We start from the raw sequence: 27,000 nt of genomic DNA, 5'->3' as shown, positions 1-27,000 counted from the left end.
AATAGATAAAAAATCTAGAAACCGAAAATATAATAAAGAATAGTCAGCGTGGATTTCAATAGGGAAGATCATGCTTGACCAACCTTAGATAAGGGAAATGCAGTAGATGTAATATATTTGGATTTTCAAAATGCCTTTGATAAGGTATTGCATTAGAATCATGACTAAGGTGGAGAATGGATATCAAGCTGGCTACAAAACAGAAAACAGTAGGGGTTAAAGGTAGTTACTTAGACTGGCAAAAGGTGGGATGTGGTGTTCTGCAAGGATCGTTGCTAGGACCACTGTTCACTATTTACATAAATGATTTGGAATCTGAAGTACAATTTCAAAATTTGTGGATGACACCAAATTGGGGGATATAGTTAATACCGAGGAGAACTGACAAAATACAGGAAGATATTAATAAACTTGCAGATTAGGCGTGTAACTGGCAAATGAATTTCACTAGGTAAGTGTGAGGTAGGAAGAATAATGGGGCCACATACTGCTTGGATAATAGTCAAAATGGGGTAGAGGAGCAGAGATCTGGGGATACAGATACACATCACTAAAAGTAGTGACGCAGGTTAATAAGGCCATTTTTAAAAAAGCAAACCAAGCACTGGGGTTAGTTTCTAGAGGGTTAGAATTGAAAATCAGAAGGTATGTTAAAATTGTATAGAACCTTGGTTAGACCACACTTGGAGTACTGTGAACAGTTCTGGTCTCCATTTTATAAAAAGTATATAGAGGCACTGGAGAAGCTGCAAAAAAGATTTACTAGGATGATACCAGAACTGAGAGGTTATACCTATCAGGAAAGATTGAACAGGCTGGGGTTCTTTTTTCTAGAAAAGAGAAGACTGAGGGATGACCTGATAGAGGTCTTTAAGATAATGAAAGGGTTTGATAGGGCAGACATAAAGAAGCTATTTCCATTTGCAGGGAAGACCAGAACTAGGGGGCTGTAAATATAAGATAGTCACTAATAAATCCAATAGGGAATTCAGGAGAAACTTCTTTACCCAGAGAGTAGTTGGAATGTGGAACTTGCTACCACAAGGAGTAGTTGAGGTGACTAGTGCAGATGCATTTAAGGGGAAGCTAGATAAGCACGAGAGAGAAAAAGGAATAGAAGGGAATGCTGATAGGGAGGCAGGAGGTTCATGTGGAGTATAAATACCGTCATGGATCTGTTGGGCTGAATGGCCTGTTTCTGTGCTGTACATTCTATGTAACTTCAACCTATTGAAAAATCTGTGTATATCCTAGCCTGCACTATATCTTGATTGCCCATTCCTCCCCCTCCCTGCTATCCTCGCTAATCTTCTTGTGCCCAATGCATTGAATTTAGAACCCTCACTGTATACATAGCCTCACCCACTTTCTGGTCCTTGGAGTTTAGCCTTCTGCGTACCTCCTTTCAGCTGCCTTGGCCTCATTCTCTTGAACTTGTTCCCTAAGCCTCTTTGCCCCTCTATTTATCTTTCCATCCTTTAACCATTTTCTCAAAAAACAGGCTTTCGCTAGCCTCTTCTGGCTCTCCCATCTTGGCTAGGCATCTCCTCATCAGCTCTTCTATCTTTATCTTCCTTTTCTCCCATTCTGTGACTCCCACCCAGCTATGAAAAATCTTGGGAAATTTTCTATGTTACAAGTGCTATAATTAGCTGATCTTGTGGTAGTTACTACAAGGTATCAAAATTAGTAACAAATCATTGCACCCACTTGCTATTTATGTCCTGCTTCTGTGGAGCCACCCGAAATTTATCTTGGCTGCTGAATTTTGAATCAGCCGTCGGTAGCTCAGCTTCAGGCTACTAATGAGCAACGACCTGATTTGGGGACAGATACTTTTAGCACAATGCTGAACTTTCATTGAATACTATTCTAATCAGCTTCTTGGAATTAAACCAAGTTATCTCTGTTCAAGACTTTTGTCACCTTGTTGGGAAAAAATAAAAATCTAACCAGCTTTCGCCACTCCAGTTGGGTGGAATGACTGACTGAATTGACTGATCTCAGCTGCAGCAGTTGGGAGAATTGGGCTTCCTGCTGATGAACGCTATATTTACCTCTGAGCTTATGGAGGCATCAAGTTGTGGTAAGATTGCCTTATGATCTAATAATCTACCAACACTTGCTGACTAGTCTTGCATATGAAGAATAGTCACCTGGGTCAAATGCTGACTGGGCTGGTGGAATTATACTGCAGCAGGAGCCTTTGTTGCTCGTGCTGCATTAGTAGACGTGGTTTGTTGCAGTACGTGACAGTCCCTTCACCTCCAGTGAAACGTTCTAATGAATGGTTGCATTAATCAATCACTTATTTTGCAACTAAGTAGTGTGATTTATGTGGAAACAAATAGCTAATTTTTGAGAAACTTTCTGCTGTTTCCTTGAAAATGTAAATGAGTTTAGTCAACGTTGCCCTTGTGAAATAAATAACCAAATGATGCCTCAGCAGCCTTAACTAATCTGGTTACCCAATGAACTTGAACGGGGAAACCAAAGTGAAATTTATACTGCAGTATGTGTGTGCTTGGATTAAAGCCTTAGGAACGCTAGAAAACAAGACCAATACTAGAGCAACTGTTGGTCTGCTGTGAAAAAGCTCCATAATTAAAACTAAAAATATAGTTTACCCATTATTTCTGCATTTGTTAATTTTTTTAATTGAGCTGTTTTGCAGTGCAAATACAGATTTATTGGCAGTGTTGCTGAATGTACTGGTCTCTGCATGACTATTTAACTGCATCATGCATGAAGCTGAAGTTATGAGACCTGCTGCTTCCAGTGGTCTCTCTCCACTTGCCTAAACGTGACTCGGGTAGCTTTGCACCCATGGTGTATTACAGTTTACATTGATGCACACTGAGGTATAATTGGTTCATTTTGATGATTGCAAGCATAAAGTTATCAATTTTAATGTAATTTTGGATATACAGCCTTGGGGCATATACATAAAGGTGTATTGGTACTGTAAAGCATAAAATTGGATGTATTCTCAGCATGTTGTCTTCCCTTTGAACTCAAATGGCATGCACATTAAGATTTCTTTCATATCAAGTTTCCTTAAAAAAAAAAGCAACATAGTATCAATCAGCTCTAATTATGTGTGAGGAATACTTCATCCACCTGACAGGAACAGATAGAAAAATTACCTCCTCCACAAGTTCTTCGTCCCCCTCACCTCTCCCTTGCTCCCAGATGTAATGCAGACTCTTAAAAGCTACCACTGAATTGGAAAATATTTCCCTAGAAACTGGGACAAGCAGAAGTGTGGCAAATATTTGCCTTGTCACAGAGGAGAGATTCTTTTAAGCCACCATTTTCTCTGAGGTTTAAATGTTAATTAAATTGTGCAAGGGTGTTTCATCCATAGTGGGTTGAACAGTTTGTATTTGGTGCATTTATTTTCTCTAGCAGTGCTATTTAATTGTTGGCAGAGTTGTTATGTTGCAGTTCTGCAAATTTGAATGCATACTGTGCTACATTTAAAAAAAATCCTTTTTGAGGAGAGGCATGCTGTCTTGGGGCTGGGGTTTTAGAATATGGACAGACTGAAGTTGCATATAACTGCTCAGGGATCCCCACACCCTTGCCTTGGTTCACAGACTGCTAATGAAGTAGTGACAGCAGAAGAGTCGCCAGCATGATCCAGGGATGGGCTGAGCCAGCTAAGTGAGAGGTTTAGACTGTTACTGAATGTCAGTTTCTCTCAATCAATCATATCCTGCTTTAATGCAAATTCTGGTGTGCTGTACCTTTTTTTAAATCCGAGAAAACCTAGCTATTGGAAGATTTGTCAGTAGTACAAAGTGCCACTTAAGAATTGCTAAATCTCTCTTTCAGTTAATCTTGAGATTGTTAAATAGGGCTCTCCTATTTTAACAAAAGTAAGTATTGATAGCTAGCTTTGAAATGACTAAGTAGGAAAGTTAACCACAGGGAATCGATCACCCAATTCAGGCTTACGAATCGTTTTGCTGCCATCAGCATACATGTGTTTTGATTCATGGTTGGGTGCAAAAGTTCAATGCTTTGTGGGGAGTGGGGGGGTAATTTGAAAAAAAACATTCTCTTGACTGCTTTTTGTGGAGTAAAAATTCACTTCAGTTCAGTAGAGAACACAGATTCAAGAAAGTCAATAAAGTAAGTCTCATAAGCAAACAGCTAGTTAGTGCAGGGAAGAGCTGATAGGCAGAAAAGGATCTACAGCAAGAATCTAGTTGGAAAAACACAGGAATAAACACACAATTTTACTGGGAAGCTAAAATTTTTTTTGAAGAATGAAAACATTTTACTGAAAGCTAGGCTTTCCTCACCACTTAATTTGTGGTGACATGTAATTCATTGCACTGGGATGTTTTTTTGAATTCCACAAAAAAAAGCCCTGCCCAATGTGATAAAGGAGATTCTGTGATGATTACTCACCGTTATTGCTTTCCACGACTGGCAATTGTTGGTTGCATCATACAAACTACCATTGCTTCTCTTGCAGTGTTAGTGCCTCTGCTTCTAGGAGCTGCCAAGTCAATTAAATCCCTTGTAGTGGGGACTAATTTCAGCTTGTACGCATTGAACAGGTATTTAACTTGCACTGGTCAGCGAGGGTCATTTAAAATAATGCTGTTCAGTTGAATCAACCCAGGTGTAGCAGATGTTTTCAAATATGCTTGTTTCCTCTAGAGTGGAGACTGCAGGATGAAGAGGAGAGCGCCAGACAGAGGAGCCGGTGAATCCTCAACGCGATCCAAGGCTCTTTGTACTGGGATCTCTGGGAGCAACAGCAAAAGGGCAAGGCCGTTCATCTTGGGTGAGTTCAGTTGCAAGATTTTTTTGAAGGAGAATGCCGATTATGGCAATCAATTTATATATTTTTTGCTATTTCTCTCCCCCCTGCCCTGAACTTGTGCTGGGTTCAGTTCCAGAGGCACCCTTTGCTGTGTGGTTGCTCTTCATGAGTGAGTCTAGATGGTGAGTGTTGACAGACTATTCCAGCTATAGGGAATATTCCAGCCTACCCTAATCCTGACTTCACTTAGCATGTATATTTTCCAGCGCTGGATAGCGATAAGCAACAGGCTTTTCCCATCCCCTTCAGTAGCCTGAGGCTAATTGTAGCACTTGGTTGTGATCAACTCAGCATGTGGAGAATCAAACCTGGGACCTTAGGTTTCTGTGGCTTGGAGGCCAATTGCTATTACCAACTGCACCATCAAAGGAGCTGATCAACTTAATAGTGTCAGCGCTCAGGATTAATGAGGAGAAAATTGGCCAGAATTTCTGCTCCTGATTGTTACCCAGATTCCCCTACTGAAAACTCATATGTTGGAAGGCAGATGAAGCTGTGCTGTAATATCCTGCTAACACTCACTGCCCAGGCTCATGGGCAGTGGGCACTTTGTGGTGCTTGTGGTACCTTATTCCAGTAAGGAGATCGCTTTGAGTTGAGGGCAGGTTGGGGGGAACCTCTGACTGGATTTTCCTCCCAAAATGATGGATTCAGTAAATTGAAGCACTCAGACACAGGGTGAGTAAATGTGTGTATATATATATATATATATATATATATATCATTTTGAGCATGTTCTAGATGGATTGTGATTGTAGGAATGCAGATCTCATTTTGCAAGTGAGGATGAACTAGTTACAGTGGCTTCTCAAATAAAGGGAGTGTAGTTCTCTAAACTTCAGCTTGTTAAGGCAGGGAGTGGCTGAGCCACACTGGTCAGTTTGATCCTTAATTTGTGAGTTAGCTGATCTTGGCTTAGGCAGCAGTAGAGGTGTTGCAACTGGCTTCAGAGCCCCTGGATTAGAGAGGGGGAAAAAAAATCGGCTGGGGTTTCTGCCTCTATTAGCTATCCAGTAATCTCTGCTGGAAGTAATGAATGAGGACGGGATTAAGGTTGGATGTCACATGTAGTTAAGCAGCCTGTCAATACCGAGGGTTACACAAATAATGGCCATTTGGTTGCAGGACTGGCGCCTGTGAATCTGCGTGTGTGTTGGAGTGAAGGAGGAAAGAAAATTTACTCTGATTAAATAATTATTTCAACTCTCTTCCTTTGATATTTTTCCAGGAATGTTTGAAATAAACGACACACTAGCGTTGCTGTGTTTTATAAGGAATTGGAAAATGGGCTTTCGTCTTGTCAGCTGTATGTTGTTTTTATGGTCTCTTAGTGACTCAAAAGCAATTAGTCATATTCAGAGCAGTTCCCAGCGGGCACTTATTACACAAAATAACCTTGATTTTTAAAATGAGTAAGAAATCCTACACGTTGGGGAAGTCTTTTATGTAATTGTGTGTTAGTCATAGGCCTTCCACTAAATTGAAAAGAAACTCTGGGGTTTGTGGTTTTTAAAGCAATTTTTTTTCTCTATTTTAGGTCCTCGTTTGGGAAATTTGCCTGTACAGAGCATTGTTCAGTGTTTGGCTAGAAAAGATGGAACAGATGACTTCTATCAATTAAAAGTGAGTAAAGATTGCCTGCTAGTTTATTTTGTAAAGTTAGTTGCACAGCAGGACAAATGTACTTTCTATATGTGCAGTTCTTAAAGAACAGGTATTAAAAATGGCCCAAAGCAGTGCTGTCACTAAGATATCAGTGAAGCATAATGGTGGGTGTGTGGAAGTTTTCAAACTATAGCCACCAAACTGTGAGAGACCAAACAGAACAATTTAAGGTATCAATTTCAAATGTATCCAAAGAGAACATTTTGAGGATGAAGTACTAGTGATTATAGGTTTGTCACTGGTATTAGTATTCATGGGAGCAATTTCAAGTGATGAATTAAGAGTATTACACCGTAAAAGCCTATTGGTTTTGTTACTTTTTCTTGTAACATAATGGTACCAATATGCTAAATGAGCCCAGTGACTGGCTTCAAGGCCAATCCTGGTTGTCTGTTGTTAGCAACTGAACTGCTTTTAGTATCCCTACCTAGAAGAGGTGGTGACTGGAAGCCACGTTTCAACCACCGGCATTTAGAATTGGCTTTATTTATCTCCATGTATCATCGACTGTAGCCAGCAAGTCTGCCCTGTTCATTTGTGACTATTATTGGGTTCGCTGCTTGGGAGCCATCGTCATACAGAACAGAACGGACTATTGCAAAGAAGCATACCGACAACTGGACAACCAGGAACACTACAGACGGTTACCCGCAGATCCGACCGAAGAACACACCCACCAGCTCAACAAACTGATCAAGACCTTCGATCCAGACCTTCAAAGCATCCTACGCGCTCTCATCCCACGTACTCCCCGCGTGGGAGGCTTCTACTGCCTCCCAAAGATACACAAAGCCAACACACCCGGACGTCCTATCGTATCAGGCAACGGAACCCTGTGTGAGAACCTCTCTGGATACATCGAAGGCATCCTGAAACCCATCGTACAGGGAACCCCCAGCTTCTGTCGCGACACTACAGACTTCCTACAAAAACTCAGTACCCACGGACCAGTTGAACCAGGAACACTTCTCACCACGATGGACGTCTCGGCACTCTACACCAGTATCCCCCACGATGACGGCATCGCTGCGACAGCATCAATACTCAACACCAACAACAGTCAATCTCCAGACGCCATCCTACAACTCATCCGCTTCATCCTGGATCACAATGTCTTCACCTTCGATAACCAGTTCTTTACCCAAACACACGGAACAGCCATGGGGACCATATTCGCACCCCAATACGCCAACATTTTCATGCATAAGTTCGAGCAGGACTTCTTCACTGCACAGGACCTCCAACCAACGCTATACACCAGATACATCGACGACATTTTCTTTCTATGGACCCACGGCGAAGAATCACTAAAGAGACTACACGATAACATCATCAAGTTCCATCCCACCATCAAGCTCACCATGGACTACTCCTCAGAATCAGTTTCTTTCTTGGACACACGAATCTCCATCAAAGACGGGCACCTCAGCACCTCACTCTACCGCACGCCCACGGACAACCTCACGATGCTCCACTTTTCCAGCTTCCACCCTAACCACGTCAAAGAGGCCATCCCCTATGGACAGGCCCTGCGAATACACAGGGTCTGCTCAGACGAGGAGGAACGCGATGGACATCTACAAACGCTGAAAGACGCCCTCGTAAGAACGGGATATGACGCTCGACTCATCGATCGACAGTTCCGACAGGCCACAGCGAAAAATCGCATAGACCTCCTCAGAAGACTAACACGGGACGCAACCAACAGAGTACCCTTCGTCGTCCAGTACTTCCCTGGAGCGGAGAAACTACGCCATGTCCTCCGCAATCTTCAACATGTCATCAATGACGACGAACACCTCGCTACGGCCATCCCCACACCTCCACTACTCGCCTTTAAACAGCCACCCAACCTCAAACAGACCATCGTTCGCAGCAAATTACCCAGCTTTCAGGAGAACGCCGTCCATGACACCACACAACCCTGCCACGGTAACCTCTGCAAGACATGCCAGATCATCGACACAGATATCACCATCACACGAAAGGACACCACCCACCAGGTGCATGGTTCATACTCCTGTGACTCGGCCAACGTTGTCTACCTCATACGTTGCAGGAAAGGATGCCCCAGAGCATGGTACATTGGCGAGACCATGCAGACACTGCGACAACGGATGAACGGACACCGCGCAACAATCGCCAGACAGGAGGGTTCCCTCCCAGTCGGGGAACACTTCAGCAGTCAAGGACATTCAGCCACCGACCTTCGGGTAAGCGTATTCCAAGGCGGCCTTCGAGACACACGACAACACAAAATCGTCAAGCAGAAATTGATAGCCAAGTTCCGCACCCATGAGGACGGCCTCAACCGGGATCTTGGGTTCATGTCACGCTACACGTAACCCCACCAGCGAACAAAAGTTATCTGTTTTTAATATAACGGGTCATTTGCTGTCTTTCTCTTCCTTCTGGATGTTTCTATGTTTCTGCCTCTTTTTTTCTTTTTTTTGGTTGTTTGTATATTCGGTGGCCCTGTAGGTAACACCTCTCTGTCTGAACACTTTGATTGCCTTGGCAACGGGCAGTTGGAAAGACTATCTGTAATCACCAGGTATTGTTCTGTGATTTATAAATGCGAAAGGTTCGAGGATTTCTTGACGTTCACCTGAGGAAGGAGGAAGCCTCCGAAAGCTTGTGGTTTTCAAATAAAATTGTTGGACTATAACTTGGTGTTGTAAAATTGTTTACATTTGTGACTATTATTCTTGTATCCAGTTACTGCACTACTGTTGTTTCTTTTTTTTCTCTTCCCACGCCCGGAAAAAAACCATTAAAAGTATGCATGGGTGGGCACTAATTCAGCAGTGGTGCTTCCTACAGTCGAACACTCGCTGACATACTCACTGTCCAGGTCCTCACGGAATGAGTGGCTATTGAGACTAGATACCAGAAGACAATTTCCTTTTTTAAATGAATGAATACAGTCTCATGGAGAAACCTGTAAATTTGATATCGGCACTTTTTAAAAACATAAAATTTTAATTTTATGACATTGTTCGTAGTTTGGGCTCCTACTTCTTTTCACCGCTCTTGGAAGGCTGTCATTAGAACTGGGTCTTGTGCTCTTTCTCATTTCTCTTTTCCACAAATGTGCATACTTAAACATCTTGCCTGATGGCCTGCTCTGTTTTCTTTAACCAAATGGTTCACAAAATGTTTGAGAATATAACTAAAATGATCAAGCGGAGCGAGAGATCTGAGCATGCGGATAATCTGATCTTTAAGAGCATGATTGCAGGTGGAAAAAGCAAAAAGCCAAATGGGATTTTGGATTTTATATATAGGGGAATTAAATACAAAATATAAAAGCATGATGATGAAGAATCCGCATGCTATTTAGAGCTATTGAAAAGATGCATCATAGATTTGCTAGAATGGTGGGACACAGTGACAAACTAGTACTACGCACTGGAAAGGGCACATGTTTTTGAGATGATAAATAAGATTATTTCCACTGGTTACTGCATCTGTAACAAAGGGGCATAAATTTATGACTTGTAGAAGCATAAATGGAGAGGTTTAGAATTTTTTTCCCCCACAAAATGTTACTAGAATACAGCCAGTGTTTGAGGGAGAGAAGATATTAAAGGGAATGTGGAAAGAGCAGGTAGTTTCAATGTGGAGCTGGCATAGGCACATTGGTTCCAACGGTTAACTACTGTGCTCTGTGCTGAAATTTGAGGTTCTGTATTTTAAGGGACTCTTCTGGGAGCAAGTACTTCTGTACGTGCAGCAAGAGCTGCTTCTCGAAGAGTCAGTTAGGACCCTGTTTGCTTTTTCTGTTAGTACTTGTGTGTTTTATTAAATGCATTTGGTTGAAAAACTTTAAATGTGAAAGATTGATTCAGTATGTACTTCAATTGCAAGATGTTGGGATATAGGTGATATTCTGTCTTTAAAATAAAAAGGTACTCTGATGCAAATAATTATTTGAATTCTGGCTAATCTCTCTTTTCTTCCTCACCCTCACCCCCCACCCCCTTAAGATTCTCACACTTGAAGATAGAGGTGAGAGAATGGAAACTCAGGAAGAACGACAAGGAAAGATGCTTTTGCATACAGAGTACTCCCTTCTATCCCTGCTTCACAATCAGGATGGAGTGGTGCATCACCATGGTCTCTTCCAGGTAACTATATTAAAGCACAGTGCATGGGTACTTTCGCTGGCCTCGTTGATCATGCACACGCTTGTCGTGATAGTGTCTTGCCTTTTTTTGTTTTCTGTAAGTTACTTCTCTGTTTAAACTATATTTATTTCACACGTTGCATCATGGCCATAAAATATTCAAAACAGAACTGAGCCCAGTGGTACAAGAGATGTAAGTTGAATCTGTCTGGAGGACAAGTTTGTTCAAACCTTAATCTGGATTGGTCATTGAAATAATAAAGGGCAAATATCCTTATGGACCTCATCAATGTTTTCCTCCTACTTGGGCATTTCCTGGGCCAGGCAATTGATCACCTGATGCCCTCTGGCCACTAGGAGGGGTCTGAGAGCAGATGCAGTTGAAGTTTAATTTCTGCTTGGCATAAGGAAGCACTTGCATCAACATGAATGGAAATGCTGGAAATTAGGCTGTATCAAAGTAACCAACTTTATAAGTCTGCTGCTTTGTGCTGTTTTAATATCCTCTGCATTTAACTACAGGTAGCAAAGGTACTCTTATCCCAAATGGCAACTCTGCAATAGGGGTACATACATAAGAATGTAAGAAATAGGAGCAGGTGTAGGCCACGTGGCCCCTCTAGCCCGTTCCGCCATTCAATCAGATCATGGCTGATCTTCGACCTCAACTCCACTTTCCCGCCCTATCCCATATCTCTTGATTTTCCCTAGAGTCCAGATATCTGTCTCTCAGCCTTAAATATATTCAGCAACTCAACATTTACAGCCCTCTGAGTAAAGAAATTCCTTCTCATCTTAGTCTTAAATGGCCGACCCCTTATCCTGCAACTATGCACCCAGTTCTAGACTCTCCAGCCACGAGAAACAACCTCTCAGTATCTACCCTGTCAAGCCCCCTCATAATCTTATGTTTCAATGAGATCACTTCTCATTCTTCTAAACTTCAGAGAATATAGGTTTATTCTACTCAATCTCGCCTCATAGGCAACCCTCTCATCCCAGGAATCAATCTAGTGAACCTTCGCTGCAACACCTCTAAGGCAAGTATACCCTTCCTTAGATAAGGAGACCAAAGCTGTACACCATAGTCCTGGTACAATTGTAGTAAGACTTCCTTAGTTTTGCACTCTAACCCCCTTGCAATAAAGGCCAACATTTTATTTGCTTTCCTAATTGCTTGCCGTACCTGTATGCTAATTTTTTGTGTTGTACGAGGACACCCAAGTCTCTCTGAACACCAACATTTAATAGTTTCTCACCATTTAAAAAATATTCTGTTTTTTCCTATTCTTCCTACCAAAGGGAATAACCTCACATTTCCCTACATTATACTCCATCTGCCACCTTCTTGCCCACTCCCTTTGCAGACTCTGTCGTCCTCACAGCTTACTTTCTCACCTAGCTTTGTATCGTCAGCAAACTTGGATACATTACATTCTGTCCCTTCATCTAAGTCATTAATGTGGATTTTAAATAGCTGAGGACCAAGCACCGATCCTTGCGGCACCCAACTAGTTACAACACTCTGTTTTCTGTCCGTTAACCAATCCTCTGTCCAGTCTAATATGTTACCCCCAACCCCATGAGCCCTTATCTTTTATGTGGCCCCTTATCGCATGCCTTTTGAAAATCCAAATATACGATATCCACTGGTTCCCCTTTATCTACCCTGTTAGAGTTTTTTTTGAGGATGTAACTAATAAATTTGTCAAACATGATTTCCCTTTCATAAAACCATGTTGACTCTGCCTAATCATATTATGATTTTCTAAGTGCCCTGTTACCACTTCCTTAATAATGGATTCCAGCATTTTCCCGATGATTGATTGTCAGGCTAATTGATTGTCAGATGATTGATTGTTCCCTGTTTTCTTTCTCCCTCCTTTCTTGAATAGGTGGGTCACATTTGCTACCTTCCAATCCGCTGGGACCGTTCTTCCAAAATTCCCTAGATTCTAGATCATAACAATGCATCCACTATCTCTGCAGCCACCTCTTTTAGAACCCTTGGATGTGGGCCATCACGTCCAGGGGATTTATCAGCTTTGAGTCCAGTTAGTTTCTCGAGTACTTTTTCTCTACAGGTATTAGTTACTTTAAGTTCCTCACTCTCATTAGACCCTTGGTTGCCCACTATTTCTGGTACATTTTTTGTGTCTTCTACTGTGAAGGCAGATACAAAATATTAGTTTAACGCATCTGCCATTTCCTGATTTTTTTTCTCCCCCCCCCCCCCCCCCCCCATTATAATTTCTCCAGTCTCAGCCTCTAAGAGACCAACGTTTACTTTTGCTGCTCTCTTCCTTTTTACGTACTTGTAGAAGCTCTTACAATCAGTTTTTATATTTCTTGCTAGTTTACTCTCATTCTATTTTCTCCCCTTTTTATCAATTATTTGGTCGTCCTTTGTTGGTTTCTAAAACTCTCCCAATCCTTAGGCTTACTACTCTTGGCAACATTCTAGGCCTCTTCTTTCAATCTAATACTCTCCTTAACTTCTTTAGTTAGCCACGGGTGGATCACTTTTCCTGTGGAGTTTTTATTTCCCAATGGAATGTATATTTGTTGAGAATATTGAAATATTTCTTTTAAATGTTTGCCATTGCTTTTCAACCGTCATACCCTTTAATTTGGTTTCCCAATCTACCTTAGCTAACTTGCCCCTCATACCTATGTAATTGGTTTTGATTAAGTGTAAGACTCTAGTTTCTGATTTAAGTACGTCACTCTCAAACTCAATTTATACATCAGTTTGTAGGGAGATAAAAGTGGGTGTGAGCGAACCCTCGGATTTGAGATTAGGCTCGATCATTTTATGGGACTTAATCTATTCTCATTTTGCAACAAGCAGTCCTGCGCATCCGAACTGGTGCATCCATTTTAGTCGTTCCACTCAGACTAATGCTATTGAAGATGTGAAGTAAAACTATTGTTGGCTGGAAGGGCAGCATGTTCTTAAATGACAGTTTTGTGAGGAAGGGCCTAGGAACAGTTGGAGTGTGGGCTTGCTGCAGTCTGCAATCAGGGAGAGCCAGAATGTGTCTCAGATCAATGTTGGAAGAGAATAGGTATCTGAAAGTGGAATTTATTGACGAGTGAAAATTTTAATAAATGCCTTGGGCGACTTCAGTATCTTCTGGAGTGCTTATTGAAAAAGATTTAAAAATTATGGTGTAACAAGTTTGCAAATGTAATACCTATTGTATGTTCAGAAATGTTACTAAGATGTTCTGAAATACTGGGGCTCTACTCATAAGTGTGCAGTGCGCATGTTGCCTCTAATAATGGTCTGATCCTCAACATGTCTACCCTTTTACAGGATAGGGCTGTTGTAGAAGAGTTTGAATCCAGCAAGCTTGTTCGGAAGATGAAGAAAAGGATCTGTTTGGTTCTGGACTGCCTCTGTGCCCACGACTTTAGTGATAAAACTGCAGATCTCATCAATCTACAACATTATGTCATCAAGGAGAAGAGGCTCAGTGAGCGTGAAACAATCGCAATATTCTATGACGTGGTACGGGTAGTGGAAGCTTTACATAAGGTAAAGAGATTTTATTTTGTTTAATCGCTTTTTATTTGAGACGGGGGATGTTGGTGCTGCGGAATGGTGCAATTTCTATTTCAGCATAGTTAGATGTAGATGAAAGCTCCCTCTACCCTGCCTCTTTAGTGTGCATTGGCCCTAATCAAGGAAAAAAATTCAGAACAGTATGCAAGATCCTCAATGTGCTTATCTGCAAGTACTTGGGAACCTGTAAGCACCATGACTAGGGCTGTGATTTTTGTCAGCTAATTATCTGGGACTTTTTTTTAAAAAACGGAATAAGTGCTTCCTGGTTTCACTCTTAAATAAGTTAGCTCTAATTCTAAGGATATGCCCCCTTGTCCTGGATTCCCTCCACCAGAGGAAATAGTTTCTCTCTATCTTACACCCTTTGCCGTGACCCAAGATAACATGGAAACCTTGCTGAATTCAATAAAAAGAAAATTCAAAGAAATGCCCCAGTTGATCCAAAGTAGCCCTGAAGCATCTGTTGATATGAATTTAATCCCTCGTCCATTTCGCAGTCTGCTTAATGGAAGCAGTTTAATAAAGGGAGTGTTTGGGCCATCAGTGGTGTTCTTTACACAGGCTTTCAGTAATAAATCTCCAGATGGAGTCAAAGCTTCCACACCAGTAATTTGACTTTCATATTGTCTTGTTCTAATAGATGGCATTGTGATGTTTTGATCGTCTCTAGCTAGTCATAAGAATGATGTGAGAAAAGGCCACTTGATCCATCAGGCTCATCCCTCTAGTATTCCAATTCACCCTGTCTGGTATTTTACTTCACTGTATGACTTGGTAGATCATTCCACCCACTTAGTAATTTTTCAGTAAAGATGCAAGATCTGTTTTACTTCTCATTTAGTTGAACTTCGTCTACTTGAGTAGTTTTTAATATATGGAATAAGCATGCCAAAGGGGAGGGAACAGTTACCTAGCAACTAAGAGTAACTACAGTTCTGTGGGCATATAATGTTTAATCTGCCTATGCTCTCCTTACTTGCCCATTTGGTTTTCTCTTTCACCAGTGTAAGTGTGAAAGGATCAGTGGTATTGATAACCATTCCACTAGTAATTCAAACAATACTGTTATGTATTGTGTACTTGTCTGCTGATCTATCCACTGCTTCTGTATTGATAAATGCCATGGGGTAGGAATTCCTTTGGTTGGTATGTGTAGTGATATGATAACTGGGTTTCTGCAGATATCCTCTGTTTGGAAATTGTACATGTTCTAGTGACCAGAGGAAATCTTAGTTCATATGGGGCAACTGCAGGGACTAGGTAGGCAATCCCAGCTTGTAGGTGTGGTAAGATGCACTTTATTTTTAAAAAAAACCAATATGTAGTCTTTCTGCAGAGTTGTGCAACTAAGTTAGCAGGTACATGTTCTTGTTTAAATCTCCCCTGTCCCCTTTTTTGAGGAAGTGATTGGTACATGGCTCTTCCCTCTTTTTGCCATTAACCCCCTCCCGAGCCAAAAAAACTACAATCGGGTACATGCAATGTAGTTAAAAAGCAGCTGCGAGTGGATGTCCCAATCTCTATTGGACCATCCTGACGTGGTAAGGTCAAAGATGATCACACTCCACCATTATCTGTAGTTTGTAATGCAGTGACTTTGATCCTGAGAAACCGGATCTTCTAAATTATTTTTGATGCTGCGTAGTTTGACGTAAACCAAACTTCTGATCGATGATGGCTGTTTATAAACTGCTTTTTACTTCAATTTGACTCTAACTGCCCTGGCGAATACTGCTCAATTACAAAAAGTAATGGATTTTTCTCCTTGCTTCTGCAGAAGAACATTGTGCACAGGGACCTGAAGCTGGGGAACATGGTGCTAAATAAAAGGTAAATTGACACCACCTTGGACTGATTTTTCTATCAATTATTGAGTCAATATTTTTTTAATATTCTGCAGAAGATAAGGGATATTAATGAAGGGGAATGGAACCCTTGCTGCTTTTGGGCACCAAGTACTCCCAGATCAGATGTAGCACTTTTAGAGCCAAGGCTCCTCTACTCCAGCAATGTGCCTTGACTCGAAGTTCAGAAGAGTAACCCCTCTTGCACCACTGATATTTTACCTTTTCCCATATCGGCCATCTGCAGACTTTGTGTGCGATTGCCAGTTAGTGTCAGTTGCAGGTAGTTTAGTGCTGAGGGCCAATACCTACTAGTATTTGGGCCAAGGCTGCTTAAAATCATCTGAGGAATGGTAATAACAAGGAGACGTTCATCCTGTTAATCTGGGCTGGAATTGAACCCAGATCCAAAAAATGAAAGTGTCCAACACAATTCAGCAACCAAACCTCATTGCTCATTTATTTAATAGGAGAGCAGTTTCTGTAAAGTAACTGGTTTGGTTTGAGTCACTCAGGAGGCATCAGTAAGTCACCTCTTGGCAACGTGATGGGGTCCTGGTATTCAAGCTGTAAACATAAAACTTGGAAGCATAAGTTCCATGCGCAGATGTGCATAACTGAAATAATTCAGAGATTACAGAGGAAAACTTGAGTTTTACAATAATCTGCAATAAAAACAGCAAATATTGAACGTATAACTGGTCAGTAGGATGCGTGAAAGGAAAAGATCTTTTTCCTTCAGGTGCCGCTGATCTGTTGTGCAGCCCTGACATTTTCTGTTATTTAAAGCTTTAGTCTTGTGCTTTCACTTCTCTCTTCACCCTCTCCTCTTCACCAAGAGGGGAGACATGTGATGAATGGTGCTCTCTGGCCAGTTGCTTAGAGGTGTGTGGGAACAGCTTAATCAAATGTGTCTATTCAGCTTAACAAACATGATCAATTTTAATCTTATACAGCAATTGAATCTTTCTTTTGTGTAGGCACTGCAGTTCTTTTCTCTTGCTTTTCTCTGATCTTCTGTTCTTCCTCTCCCATTATCCTAATTTGTTTGGCTGGAACTCTGATCCAAAAAAGAAACTGAAGTCAACAACATTATAACACTGATTAATTCTTTGTAAAGCACTGTTTAATTGCAGAGTCTTTAAATCTCATCAATTGGTGATGGAAATACTTGAACATTAATAAAAACTATTGGGCACTCTAGATTAACTGATTCAGTTCAGCACTCCCAGTCCTAATTTGGTGGCACTTGAGATTGAAAACAAATTGTTGCACTTGGATTGCATTTAAATAGCTGGACTGGCAAAGTTTGAGTTCAGTAACCTGGGGCTGTGACATCATTGCAACTATCTGGAATTAAAGTACTAGTATCAGTAATGGTGGCCATGAAACTACTGGATTGTCATAAAAACCCATCTGGTTCACTAATGTTCTTTTAGGGAAGGAAACCTGTCGTCCTTACCCGGTCTGGCCTATATGTGACTCCAGACCCACAGCAATGTGGTTGATTCTTAATTGCCCTCTGAAATGGCCTAGCAAGCCACTCAGTTGTCAAATCTCACTTTTTAAAAAAAAGTCATAAGAATAAAACTGAACAGCCCACTAGGTACTGGATACGACAAAGACAAACCAAGCCCAATCGACCTTGCAAAGTCCTCCTCACTAACATCTGGGGACTTGTGCCAAAATTGGGAGAGCTGTCCCACAGACGAGTCAAACAGCCTGACATAGCCATACTCAGAATCATACCTTTCAGCCAACACCCCAGACTGTTCCATCACCATCCCTGGGTATGCCCTGTCCCACCGGCAGGACAGACCGACCAGAGGTGGCGGTACAGTGATATACAGTCAGGAGGGAGTGGCCCTGGGAGTCCTCAACCCCATGAAATCTCATGGCATCAGGTCAAACATGGGCAAGGAAACCTCCTGCTGATTACCACCTACCATCCTCCCTCAGCTGATGAATCAGTCCTCCTCCATGTTGAGCACTACTTGGAGGAAGCACTGAGGGTAGCAAGGGCACAAAATGTACTCTGGGTGGGGTCTTCAATGTCCAACACCAAGAGTGGTTCGGTAGCACCACTACTGACCGAGCTGGCCAAGTCCTGAAGGACATAGCTGCCAGACTGGGCCTGCAGCAGCTGGTGAGTGAACCAACACGAGGGAAAAACTTACTTGACCTTGACCTCGTCCTCACCAATCTACCTGTCGCAAATGCATCGGTCCATGACTCTATTGGTAGGAGTGACCACCGCACAGTCCTCGTGGAGATGAAGTCCCGTCTTCGCACTGAGGACACCATCCAACGTGTTGTGTGGCACTGTCGCCGTGCTAAATGGGATAGATTCAGAACAGATCTAGCAGCTCAAAACTGGGCATCCATGAGGTGATGTGGGCCATCAGCAGCAGCAGAATTGTATTCCAGCACAGTCTGCAACCCCATGGCCCAGCATATTCCTCACTCTACCATTACCAACAAGCCAGGGGATCAACCCTGGTTCAATGTGGAGTGTAGAAGAGTATGCCAGGAGCAGCACCAGGCGTACCTAAAAATGAGGTGCCAACCTGGTGAATCTACAATTCAGGACTACATACATGCTAAACAACAGAAGCAACATGCTATAGACAGAGCTAAGCGATTCCACAACCATCGGATCAGATCAAAGCTCTGCAGTCCTGCCACATCCAGTCGTGAATGGTGGACAATTAAACAACTAACGGGAAGAGGAGGCTCTGTAAACATCCCCATCCTCAATGATGGTGGAGTCCAGCACGTTAGTGCAAAAGACAAGTCTGAAGAGTTTGCAACCATCTTCAGCCAGAAGTGCCGAGTGGATGATCCATCTTGGCCTCCTCCATCCCCACCATCACAGAAGCCAGCCTTCAGCCAATTCGATTCACTCCACGTGATATCAAGAAACGGCTGAGTGCACTGGATACAGCAAAGGCCATGGTCCCTGACAACATCCCGGCTGTAGTGCTGAAGACTTGTGCTCCAGAACTAGCTGCACCTCTAGCCAAGCTGTTCCAGTACAGCTACAACACTGGCATCTACCCGACAATGTGGAAAATTGCCCAGGTATGTCCTGTCCACAAAAAGCAGGACAAATCCAATCTGGCCAATTACCACCCCATCAGTCTACTCCTTCCATCACTTTGCTGATAGTGGTGTCGTCGACAGTGCTATCAAGCGGCACTTACCAATAACCTGCTCACCGATGCACAGTTTGGGTTCTGCCAGGACCACTCGGCTCCAGACCTCATTACAGCCTTGGTCCAAACATGGACAAAAGAGCTGAATTCTAGAGATGAGGTGCGAGTGACTGCCCTTGACATCAAGGCAGCATTTGACAGAGTATGGCACCAAGGAGCCCTAGTAAAATTGAAGTCAATGGGAATCAGGGGGAAAACTCTCCAGTGGCTGGAGTCATACCTAACACCATGTTTGGACCAAGGCTGTAATGAGGTCTGGAGCCGAGTGGTCCTGGCAGACCCCAAACTGTGCATCGGTGAGCAGGTTGTTGGAGGCCAATCATCTCATTGCTGCAGGAGTTCCTCAGAGCAGTGTCCTAGGCCCAACCATCTTCAGCTGCTTCATCAATGACCTTCCCTCGATCATAAGGTCAGAAATGGGGATGTTCGCTGATGATTGCACAGTGTTCAGTTCCATTCGCAACCCCTAAAATAATGAAGCAGTCCTAGCCCGCTTGCAGCAAGACCTGGACAACATCCAGGCTTGGGCTCATAAGTGGCAAGTAACATTCGTGCCAGGCAATGACCATCTCCAACAAGAGAGTCTGACCACCTCCCCTTATCATTCAATGGCATTACCATTGCCGAATCCCCACCATCAACATCCTGGGGGTCACCATTGACCAGAAACTTAACTGGACCAGCCACATAAAGCAGCTCACTTGATTGGCACCCCATCCACCACCCTAAACATTCACTCCCTTCACCACCGGCGCACAGTGGCTGCAGCGTGTACCATCCACAGGATGCACTGCAGCAACTCGCCAAGGCTTATTTGACAGCACCCCCCAAACCCGTGACCTCTACCACCTAGAAGGACAAGAGCAGCAGGCACATGGGAACAACATCACCTGCACGTTCCCCTCCAAGTCACACACCATCCCGACTTGGAAATATATCGCCGTTCCTTCATCGTCGCTGGGTCAAAATCCTGGAACTCCCTTCCTAACAGCACTGTGGGAGAACCTTCACCACACGTACTGCAGCGGTTCAAGAAGGCGGCTCACCACCACCTTCTCAAGGGCAATTAAGGATGGGCAATTAATGCCGGCCTCGCCAGCGAGGCCCACATCCCATGAATGAATATTTAAAAAACATGTTTTGGATCTTGTGCTAGACAGCGTACCAGCGTGGGTTCATTTGTTTCCTGTGTCGGATATTCCATATGCTGTGTTCCCTAATCCTGTGTACGAGTCTCTATCTCTTGGTTGCTCACCCTGTTCTTTATACGTACCTTGTTAAATCTATTTCAACCACTTCTCTAAATCTTCCATTCCTGAGCAAATTTGCCAGCTGCATGTTTATGATTTTTTAAAAAATGAACACTTTGTGGGGTTTTAAATCTTAAAAAGTCCTTCTTCTTTCAAAAACCACTATTACTGCCAGCAGCAAGTTACTTAATGCGGGCTAATAATGTGCTATAATTCTGATGGTTTGAGGGGCCCTCCCCTTGCTGATCATAGACTTAGCAGTTCTGTCGTAGGTCAAGAGTCTATTACCAATATGAAGAGAATAGCCTCGAGCCTTTATTAGAATCCCCCCCCACCACCCCCAGTAATCATTTTGATTAAAGACTAGAAGGAATATTCATAATCATAAGGCCTTGCTCATTTGAATGAGCCACGTGCCAATTTGCAGTAAAGCACATCCTTCCCAACAGTCAGTACTTTTTAGGTTTTTCAGTCTGCAAAATCTCAAAACTCTGCCTGCTGGTTAGGCACTGTAATACCGCAATAAAATATTGAGGGTTAGTTCTGGACATGCATCATTTAAGTGTTTTATTAATTTGGGTGATTGCACTACATAAAAATACTGCAAGTTTTTAGATTTGATTTTCCAGAGGGATTGCAATTATGATTTGTGAGCCATATATCTGGAATATATTCCTTTTAATGGTGCAGTACTAGTCCAAACAGAGCTCATTCCTTGAGCTGGTGACTTAGATTTTTTTTAGTACTTTGAACAAATCAATCTTCAAACAAAACTAATTTTCAAATAATTTTTCTCTTTTTTTCATCCCTTACACGTGGGATGTTCTGCATGTGTTTTTCTTCAGATGGAAGCAGTGGCCGACAACACTAGTACTAGGGAGAGCTTTGCCGCTGTGTAGAAGCTATTCATAACCTTTTCCTTGTGTCGTTCTGTGGTGATTTAATGCAGGGTTTTGATTAGATGAACATTAGTTGGACTTAGGTTGGATAGTATCAAATTATCAAAGTCATTTACCCTTTTTAAGCATAAGCAGCAGATGTGTTTTTAAAATTCTGTAAAGAATAAAGAAACATAGCTGGTCTTGTACTGTAGTTGAAACTATGTGCAGAGTAAGGCTCCACCAGCACTGTGCCACCATTATTTTGGTGGCTGCCCAGTTACATACTTAAAGTTACCTCCTGAGCTCCTGTTAAGCAGGATTTAAATCTTTTGCTGCTCTTTGCCAGTTTCCATTGGAGAGAAACAATTCTGGGGGAGAAGAGAGTTCTTCTGCATTGCTTTGAATTGTTAAGTATTAAGTGAACAAAAGTAATCTGAATCCTTGGTCTTTGTTTGCACACGGTAGGACTTTCAGTTAATGGTTTGTGTTGAAAAATGTGTAGATTTTATTCCTTTCCCTTGCGTTGGTGTGGTTAGCTGTGTAGCAGTGTCTTTTTATTGGCTGGAGCCTGCCTTAATGGTTACCAACAAGCTTGTACACCTGTGTCTTTCAGCAAGGTGATATAGACCAGGTCCAGACTGAAGTTGAAGGTATGCTATGTAATGTATATGCAAGTTCCCTGACTGGTTCTGCAAAGATATTTTACCTCCTTTTTCTGACTCTTCTACTCAACCATAGGAAGAACAGATGTTTTTAACTTGAAAGCTTTACTGTTCCAAAGACTGGTCGCGAGAGTCCTTTTTTAAAGCTGGTTTAACGGCATGTTTTTTAACTGTAGAATCTTAATACAGCTAAAACTCCTAGTACCTGAACTGAGGAAATAAATCTCTACCTTTTGTGGCTTAGGAATGTTGTTTGGTTGGTTACTCTGGTTATCCAGGCACTTGGTCTTCGGGGAAAGGGAGAACTACTTGGATCCGGAACAGTTGAGTGTTCACATATTGATGACACTTTTCATTATGAAATTCTTATCGTTTGCATTTATCTGACTATAACTTGAAAGCTTTACTGTTCCAAAGACGGGTAGTGAGGAAAGCTGGTTTAACGGCATGTTTTTTTAACTGAATCTCCTAGTACCTTCAACTTCAGTCTGGACCTGGTCTATATCACCTTGCAGCTTTTTGAGCCATTTCATAATTTGTGCACCCTGTCAATTCTGTTTTTTTAAACTTCAATTAAGAAACTTCTCAGCTTTACAGAACTAATTGTTGGCTGTGAACTGCCCAGTGCCATCTCTCACAATCTGACTTTAAAGGAAACGGGAAATGACAGGTTTGTGTACACACTAATTCCAACCAGACGCTTGTTATAAATTTCTAGTCAAGAGTATTTGGATGGTTTGATACTCCCGTTTCAATTTTAACAACACAATTGTTTATTAAAATTCTTCTTAAACCCTTTTTAAGGACTTCATGTAACATTTTGACAACATACAATAATGAAAAATGCTTATTTTGAACGCACTGCAACAGACTTTTTTTGTTCCTCATTCACTTGCTCGTCCCATCCCGCAGTTGTGGTTTTCCATGACCTTGTGTTCCTGCGTATTAAGAGGTGGGGAGGGGAAGGCAGGGAAAGGAAACACTTCTCTGGGTAGGAAGCTAAGGAAATTAGGTAGTTGAAGGGTTAAAGTCCTTGCTTCTGTGCAAAGGGAGAGGCTCTCGCAGAACCCTTCACTACAAGCAAACAATAGCCATTTGCCAAAGGAACCATGGCTTGGGTGACTCATCCTGAGTAAATTGTGCTGACGCAAGAGAGGGCTTGCTCATATTTATAACCCTGGATAATACAACACAGGGAGCAATTAAAGGTGTGTGTGTGTGTCTCCAGCCACCCCCTCCCACGCTTGCTCGTAGTAGGTTTGCAGATGCAGTGAAACCCATACTGTGCTTCAGACAGTCTAGTTTCTGAGGGCACGAGTCTTCCCCGCTTCAGTAGTTGAACTTTCTGGTCATTTTGTTCCAGCTGGGTGCAAATTATAGGCAGTAGTGAGATCCTGAGGCATGTTTGTTTTTTAAAAAATAAACCACGTCAGCAATTTGATGGCCTGTTTCACCTTTGTGATAAGACAGCAGCATGATTGAAAAGCTTTTGTGTGCATATGTTTTTGGAGTTTGTGGTTGTTTACTGTTGTATCAATACTTGTTTTTGTGCCCTGTTATCGTCTGTAATGTGACTGTCACTTTCTGTTTGAAAAGAGTTGCACCAGGTGTGTGGGAGGGGAGTGTGTGGGGTGGAAGTGATTCTGGTTATACAGAGGCTTTCCAATGCTGTGATAGCTAGTCAGTGTTGCAGTTATTTCTGTTAGAATTCTTTCTCTATAGCCATACCACAGCTTCAAACATTTCAATGTAGTTAGTCTTCTATAGTTTTAAGGTGCAATTTCCGTTGTGACATTTTATGCCCATCCAAGTAAAAATACCCTCTGCTTCAGAAGAGCAGTCTCAACTGCACCAAGGTGGTATTTAGTTTCCCCTTAACCAGACATCCAGTGAGACTGAGACTGCAAAATTATGGGCACTTCGGTGTTGTAAACTCCAACCCACTGTTTTGAAAAAGAATAACACATCTGACCTTTTTGGGAAACTTTTTTTCCATTTTCTTCCCCCCGCCCCCCTCTCCCTCCCCTCCCCTCCCCTCCTCACCCTACAGACTTCTGTTAGGGGTGTAGTTCTACGGGTATCAGCAGCCCTGCAGTACTTCACCCATGTGCCCATTCTTCGTATGTGAGCCAGATGGTGAGTATTTGCATGCTTCAGTGTGGGAGTTACCTTAGCCCAGCTGGCTTCTGTCATGAACACCTGGACTTTCAAGTGGGAGTGGTTAATTTGCTGGACTAGTAATCCAGAGGCCTGGATTAATAATCTAGAGAACATGAATTCAAATCCCACCATGGCAGTTGGAGAATTTGAATTCAGTTTTTTTTTTAGAGGAAAAAAAGCTGGAATCAGTAAAACCCATCTGATTCACTAATGTCCTTTAGGGAAGGAAACCTGCTGTCCTTACCCAGTATGGCTAATATGTGACTCCAATCCCACACCAACGTCTGATGCATAATTGCCTTCTAAAGTGGCCTTGCAAGCCACTCAGTTGTATCAAAACTGCTACAAAGAACACCATCTTAAGGAAGCTAGGGGTGGGCAATAAATGCCAGCCTTGCCAGTGACACCCCCATGCTGATAAGGAATGGGAGGGAAAGAAGTCACTGGTTAGGGAGCAGAGGAGGGAACTTTGTTACACTGCTTCCTTAGACTGGAGTCACTGCGGCCAATTCTGGAAGCCCTGCTGCTTGGCTGAGGTACCCTAAATCAATACTGATAAGAGATCAAACCTAGTATGTCTGGCTTAGTGTAACACTACATTTACTCCCTGAGGAACCCCAGTGACTTTTCCCTTTCTAAACTTAAAAGTTGCCGAATAGCCCGTTCCTGTCACGTGTTCCTGGACTTGCTAGTGGGGCACTCCTGTTAAGCTACCGCCTTAGTTTGGGGACATCAAGTTGAAAGTGCCTCAATTCATCTCAACTAGGACTTTGGGATGCATTCAAATGCAGATTCCAGAAGTGAAAGGGTCCCATTCTCAATGACACTTCACCTAGTTCCCCCAGTAATGTGCTGTTTTGTGCATGTTTCTATTGTTCTGACACAGCAATTTTGCCACAAACATGTTTGTGCTGTGGTTAATTGGGTGGACCCACGAGCGAGAAGCTTCCTGTTATATAGAGCCTTGTGTTGAAATATCTCAAAAGTATTTCACACAATGAATTGCCCTTTGATGTGCAGTGACTTTTATGTAGACAGTGTCTTCGTGCTGGGCTTTCTACTGAGAGGTGTTTCTTGCTATTTTACCCTCTTTTTTTTTTCCCCCCTCACCCTCACCGCCCATTGATTTGATTCCACTGACATTCTCTTAGGTGTTCCCCAAGTACAGCTCTTACTGATGGTAAAATTGGGAGGAGACATTCCTCCTCTGTTGCTCAAGGGTGTGTCCTGAAGGTGCAGTAATACAGTAGGTGCATCTGGAGATGTACATGCATTTGATCTCCTCACTTCCCCATGGAGGATGTGAGCAGAAGAGAAAGTAGTAAGGGTAGGAGAGGTGAGAACTGCACAGAAATACTGGTGCAACTTGATAATAAGGATTCCAACTTCTTTCCAGCTCTTCCACTTTAAACATAAGGCGATTTATAAATAACTTTGAACATGCTTGTACAAGGATGGTACTTCCAAGAAAGTAGACACCGCACTGTCTGATCTCATTGGCCATTCATCTTTAAAAATCATGATTAACGTATACACTGTGGTGCAGTTCTTTGGGTGTGCTATAAATACACAAACAGCATGATACACTACATTTAATTGGTTCTGTGAAGAGCCCTACAAGTATTCTCCATATTTATAAATTAATAATGAATCTGACCGTTGGGAAGCTTTTTTCCATTTTCTTTTCCCCTCCCCCTGCCACTTCTCAAGCCACATACCTCCTGTTATGAGTGCAGTTACATGTATCAGCAGCCCTGCAGTACCTCATCCACGTGCGCATTCTTCATATGTGAGCCAGATGGTGAGTATTTGCAAGCTTTTTAAGTGAGGGGATTTATTGTAACCAAGCTGGGTTCTGTCATGAACATCTGGACTTTTAAGTGGGAGTGGATATGTCACTGGACTAATAATCCATTGGCCTGGACTAATAATCCAGAGAACATGAGTTCATATCCCATCATGGCCATTTGAGTCACAGGTTAGTGAGCAGGGGAGGATCCATGTGTGCGTGTGAGCCACTGCTGCCTCGGTCTGGGGACACGGGCCAACTCTGGTTGCCCCACTGCTTGGCTGAGGTATGCTACATCAGCACTTGACCAGAGATCAAACCTAGTATGTATGGCTCAGTACAATATTACATTTGCTCAGACACCCCAGCAACCTTTCCCTTTTTAAACCTAAAATAAATGAGGAATAGCATGGTGACTGGCAAATGTGATTGAGGTTACATGATGTGATGTCATGGCAACTGCAGCCCCCCTTTTTTCCCCCTTCCTGCACTTCTCTTTCCCCCCCCCCCCCCCCCCTGCACCACCACCACCATTCCAAGTTCAAGTCACTGACCTGTTGATCTAAAGTTAAAATTGGTCTTTGGTTTTAGAGGCTGGTGATGGGTATATATATTTTACATATCCTTTGGATCCAGGAACACTAAACACTGAACCCTAAATGAATTGCATTGAGGTACATGTTGGAATCTCTATGCTGTGCACTTGTAACTCTGGCTGCATACACAGCCCACTGTTTGAGTTGAATTTGATGTGTGGTGAGTCTGCATGCCTCAAACGTTACGTGATGTTTGCAGTGAATTACTGCAGCTCTGTGATTTGTGACTTAAACTGTTCAAATATGTTACCTCTTCTATCCCCTTCCCCACAACCCCCACACACATTCAATTTTGGAAAGGTCCATGTGTGCAGATGTTGTAAGGATACAGCAATTTAAGATTAAAAGCTGCTGTCTTTTGCCCCCTTAACCTTGTATGGTTGGCTCCGACTTTGACA

At 42.5% G+C, this 27,000-nt stretch overlaps 1 protein-coding gene across 3 annotated transcripts in view; it reads left to right on the top strand.

Moving 5' to 3' along the window:
* stk40 (serine/threonine kinase 40) overlaps positions 1-27,000 on the top strand; it is a 92,174-nt gene that overhangs the window by 25,729 nt on the left and 39,445 nt on the right. For all 3 annotated transcript variants that reach the window (XM_068006428.1, XM_068006427.1, XM_068006426.1), the window contains exons 2-6: positions 4,675-4,801; positions 6,378-6,463; positions 10,495-10,635; positions 13,954-14,175; positions 15,983-16,035. In XM_068006428.1, coding sequence (XP_067862529.1) covers positions 4,690-4,801; positions 6,378-6,463; positions 10,495-10,635; positions 13,954-14,175; positions 15,983-16,035 — 614 coding nt within the window. In that variant the 5' untranslated portion in view covers positions 4,675-4,689. The remainder of the gene's footprint in view (positions 1-4,674; positions 4,802-6,377; positions 6,464-10,494; positions 10,636-13,953; positions 14,176-15,982; positions 16,036-27,000) is intronic.

This window comes from Heptranchias perlo, chromosome 26 (genome assembly GCF_035084215.1).
Source record: "Heptranchias perlo isolate sHepPer1 chromosome 26, sHepPer1.hap1, whole genome shotgun sequence".
Lineage (NCBI taxonomy): Eukaryota > Metazoa > Chordata > Chondrichthyes > Hexanchiformes > Hexanchidae > Heptranchias > Heptranchias perlo.
The sequence above is the reverse complement of the archived record's forward strand: the minus strand, read 5'-3'. Positions and strand labels throughout refer to the sequence as shown.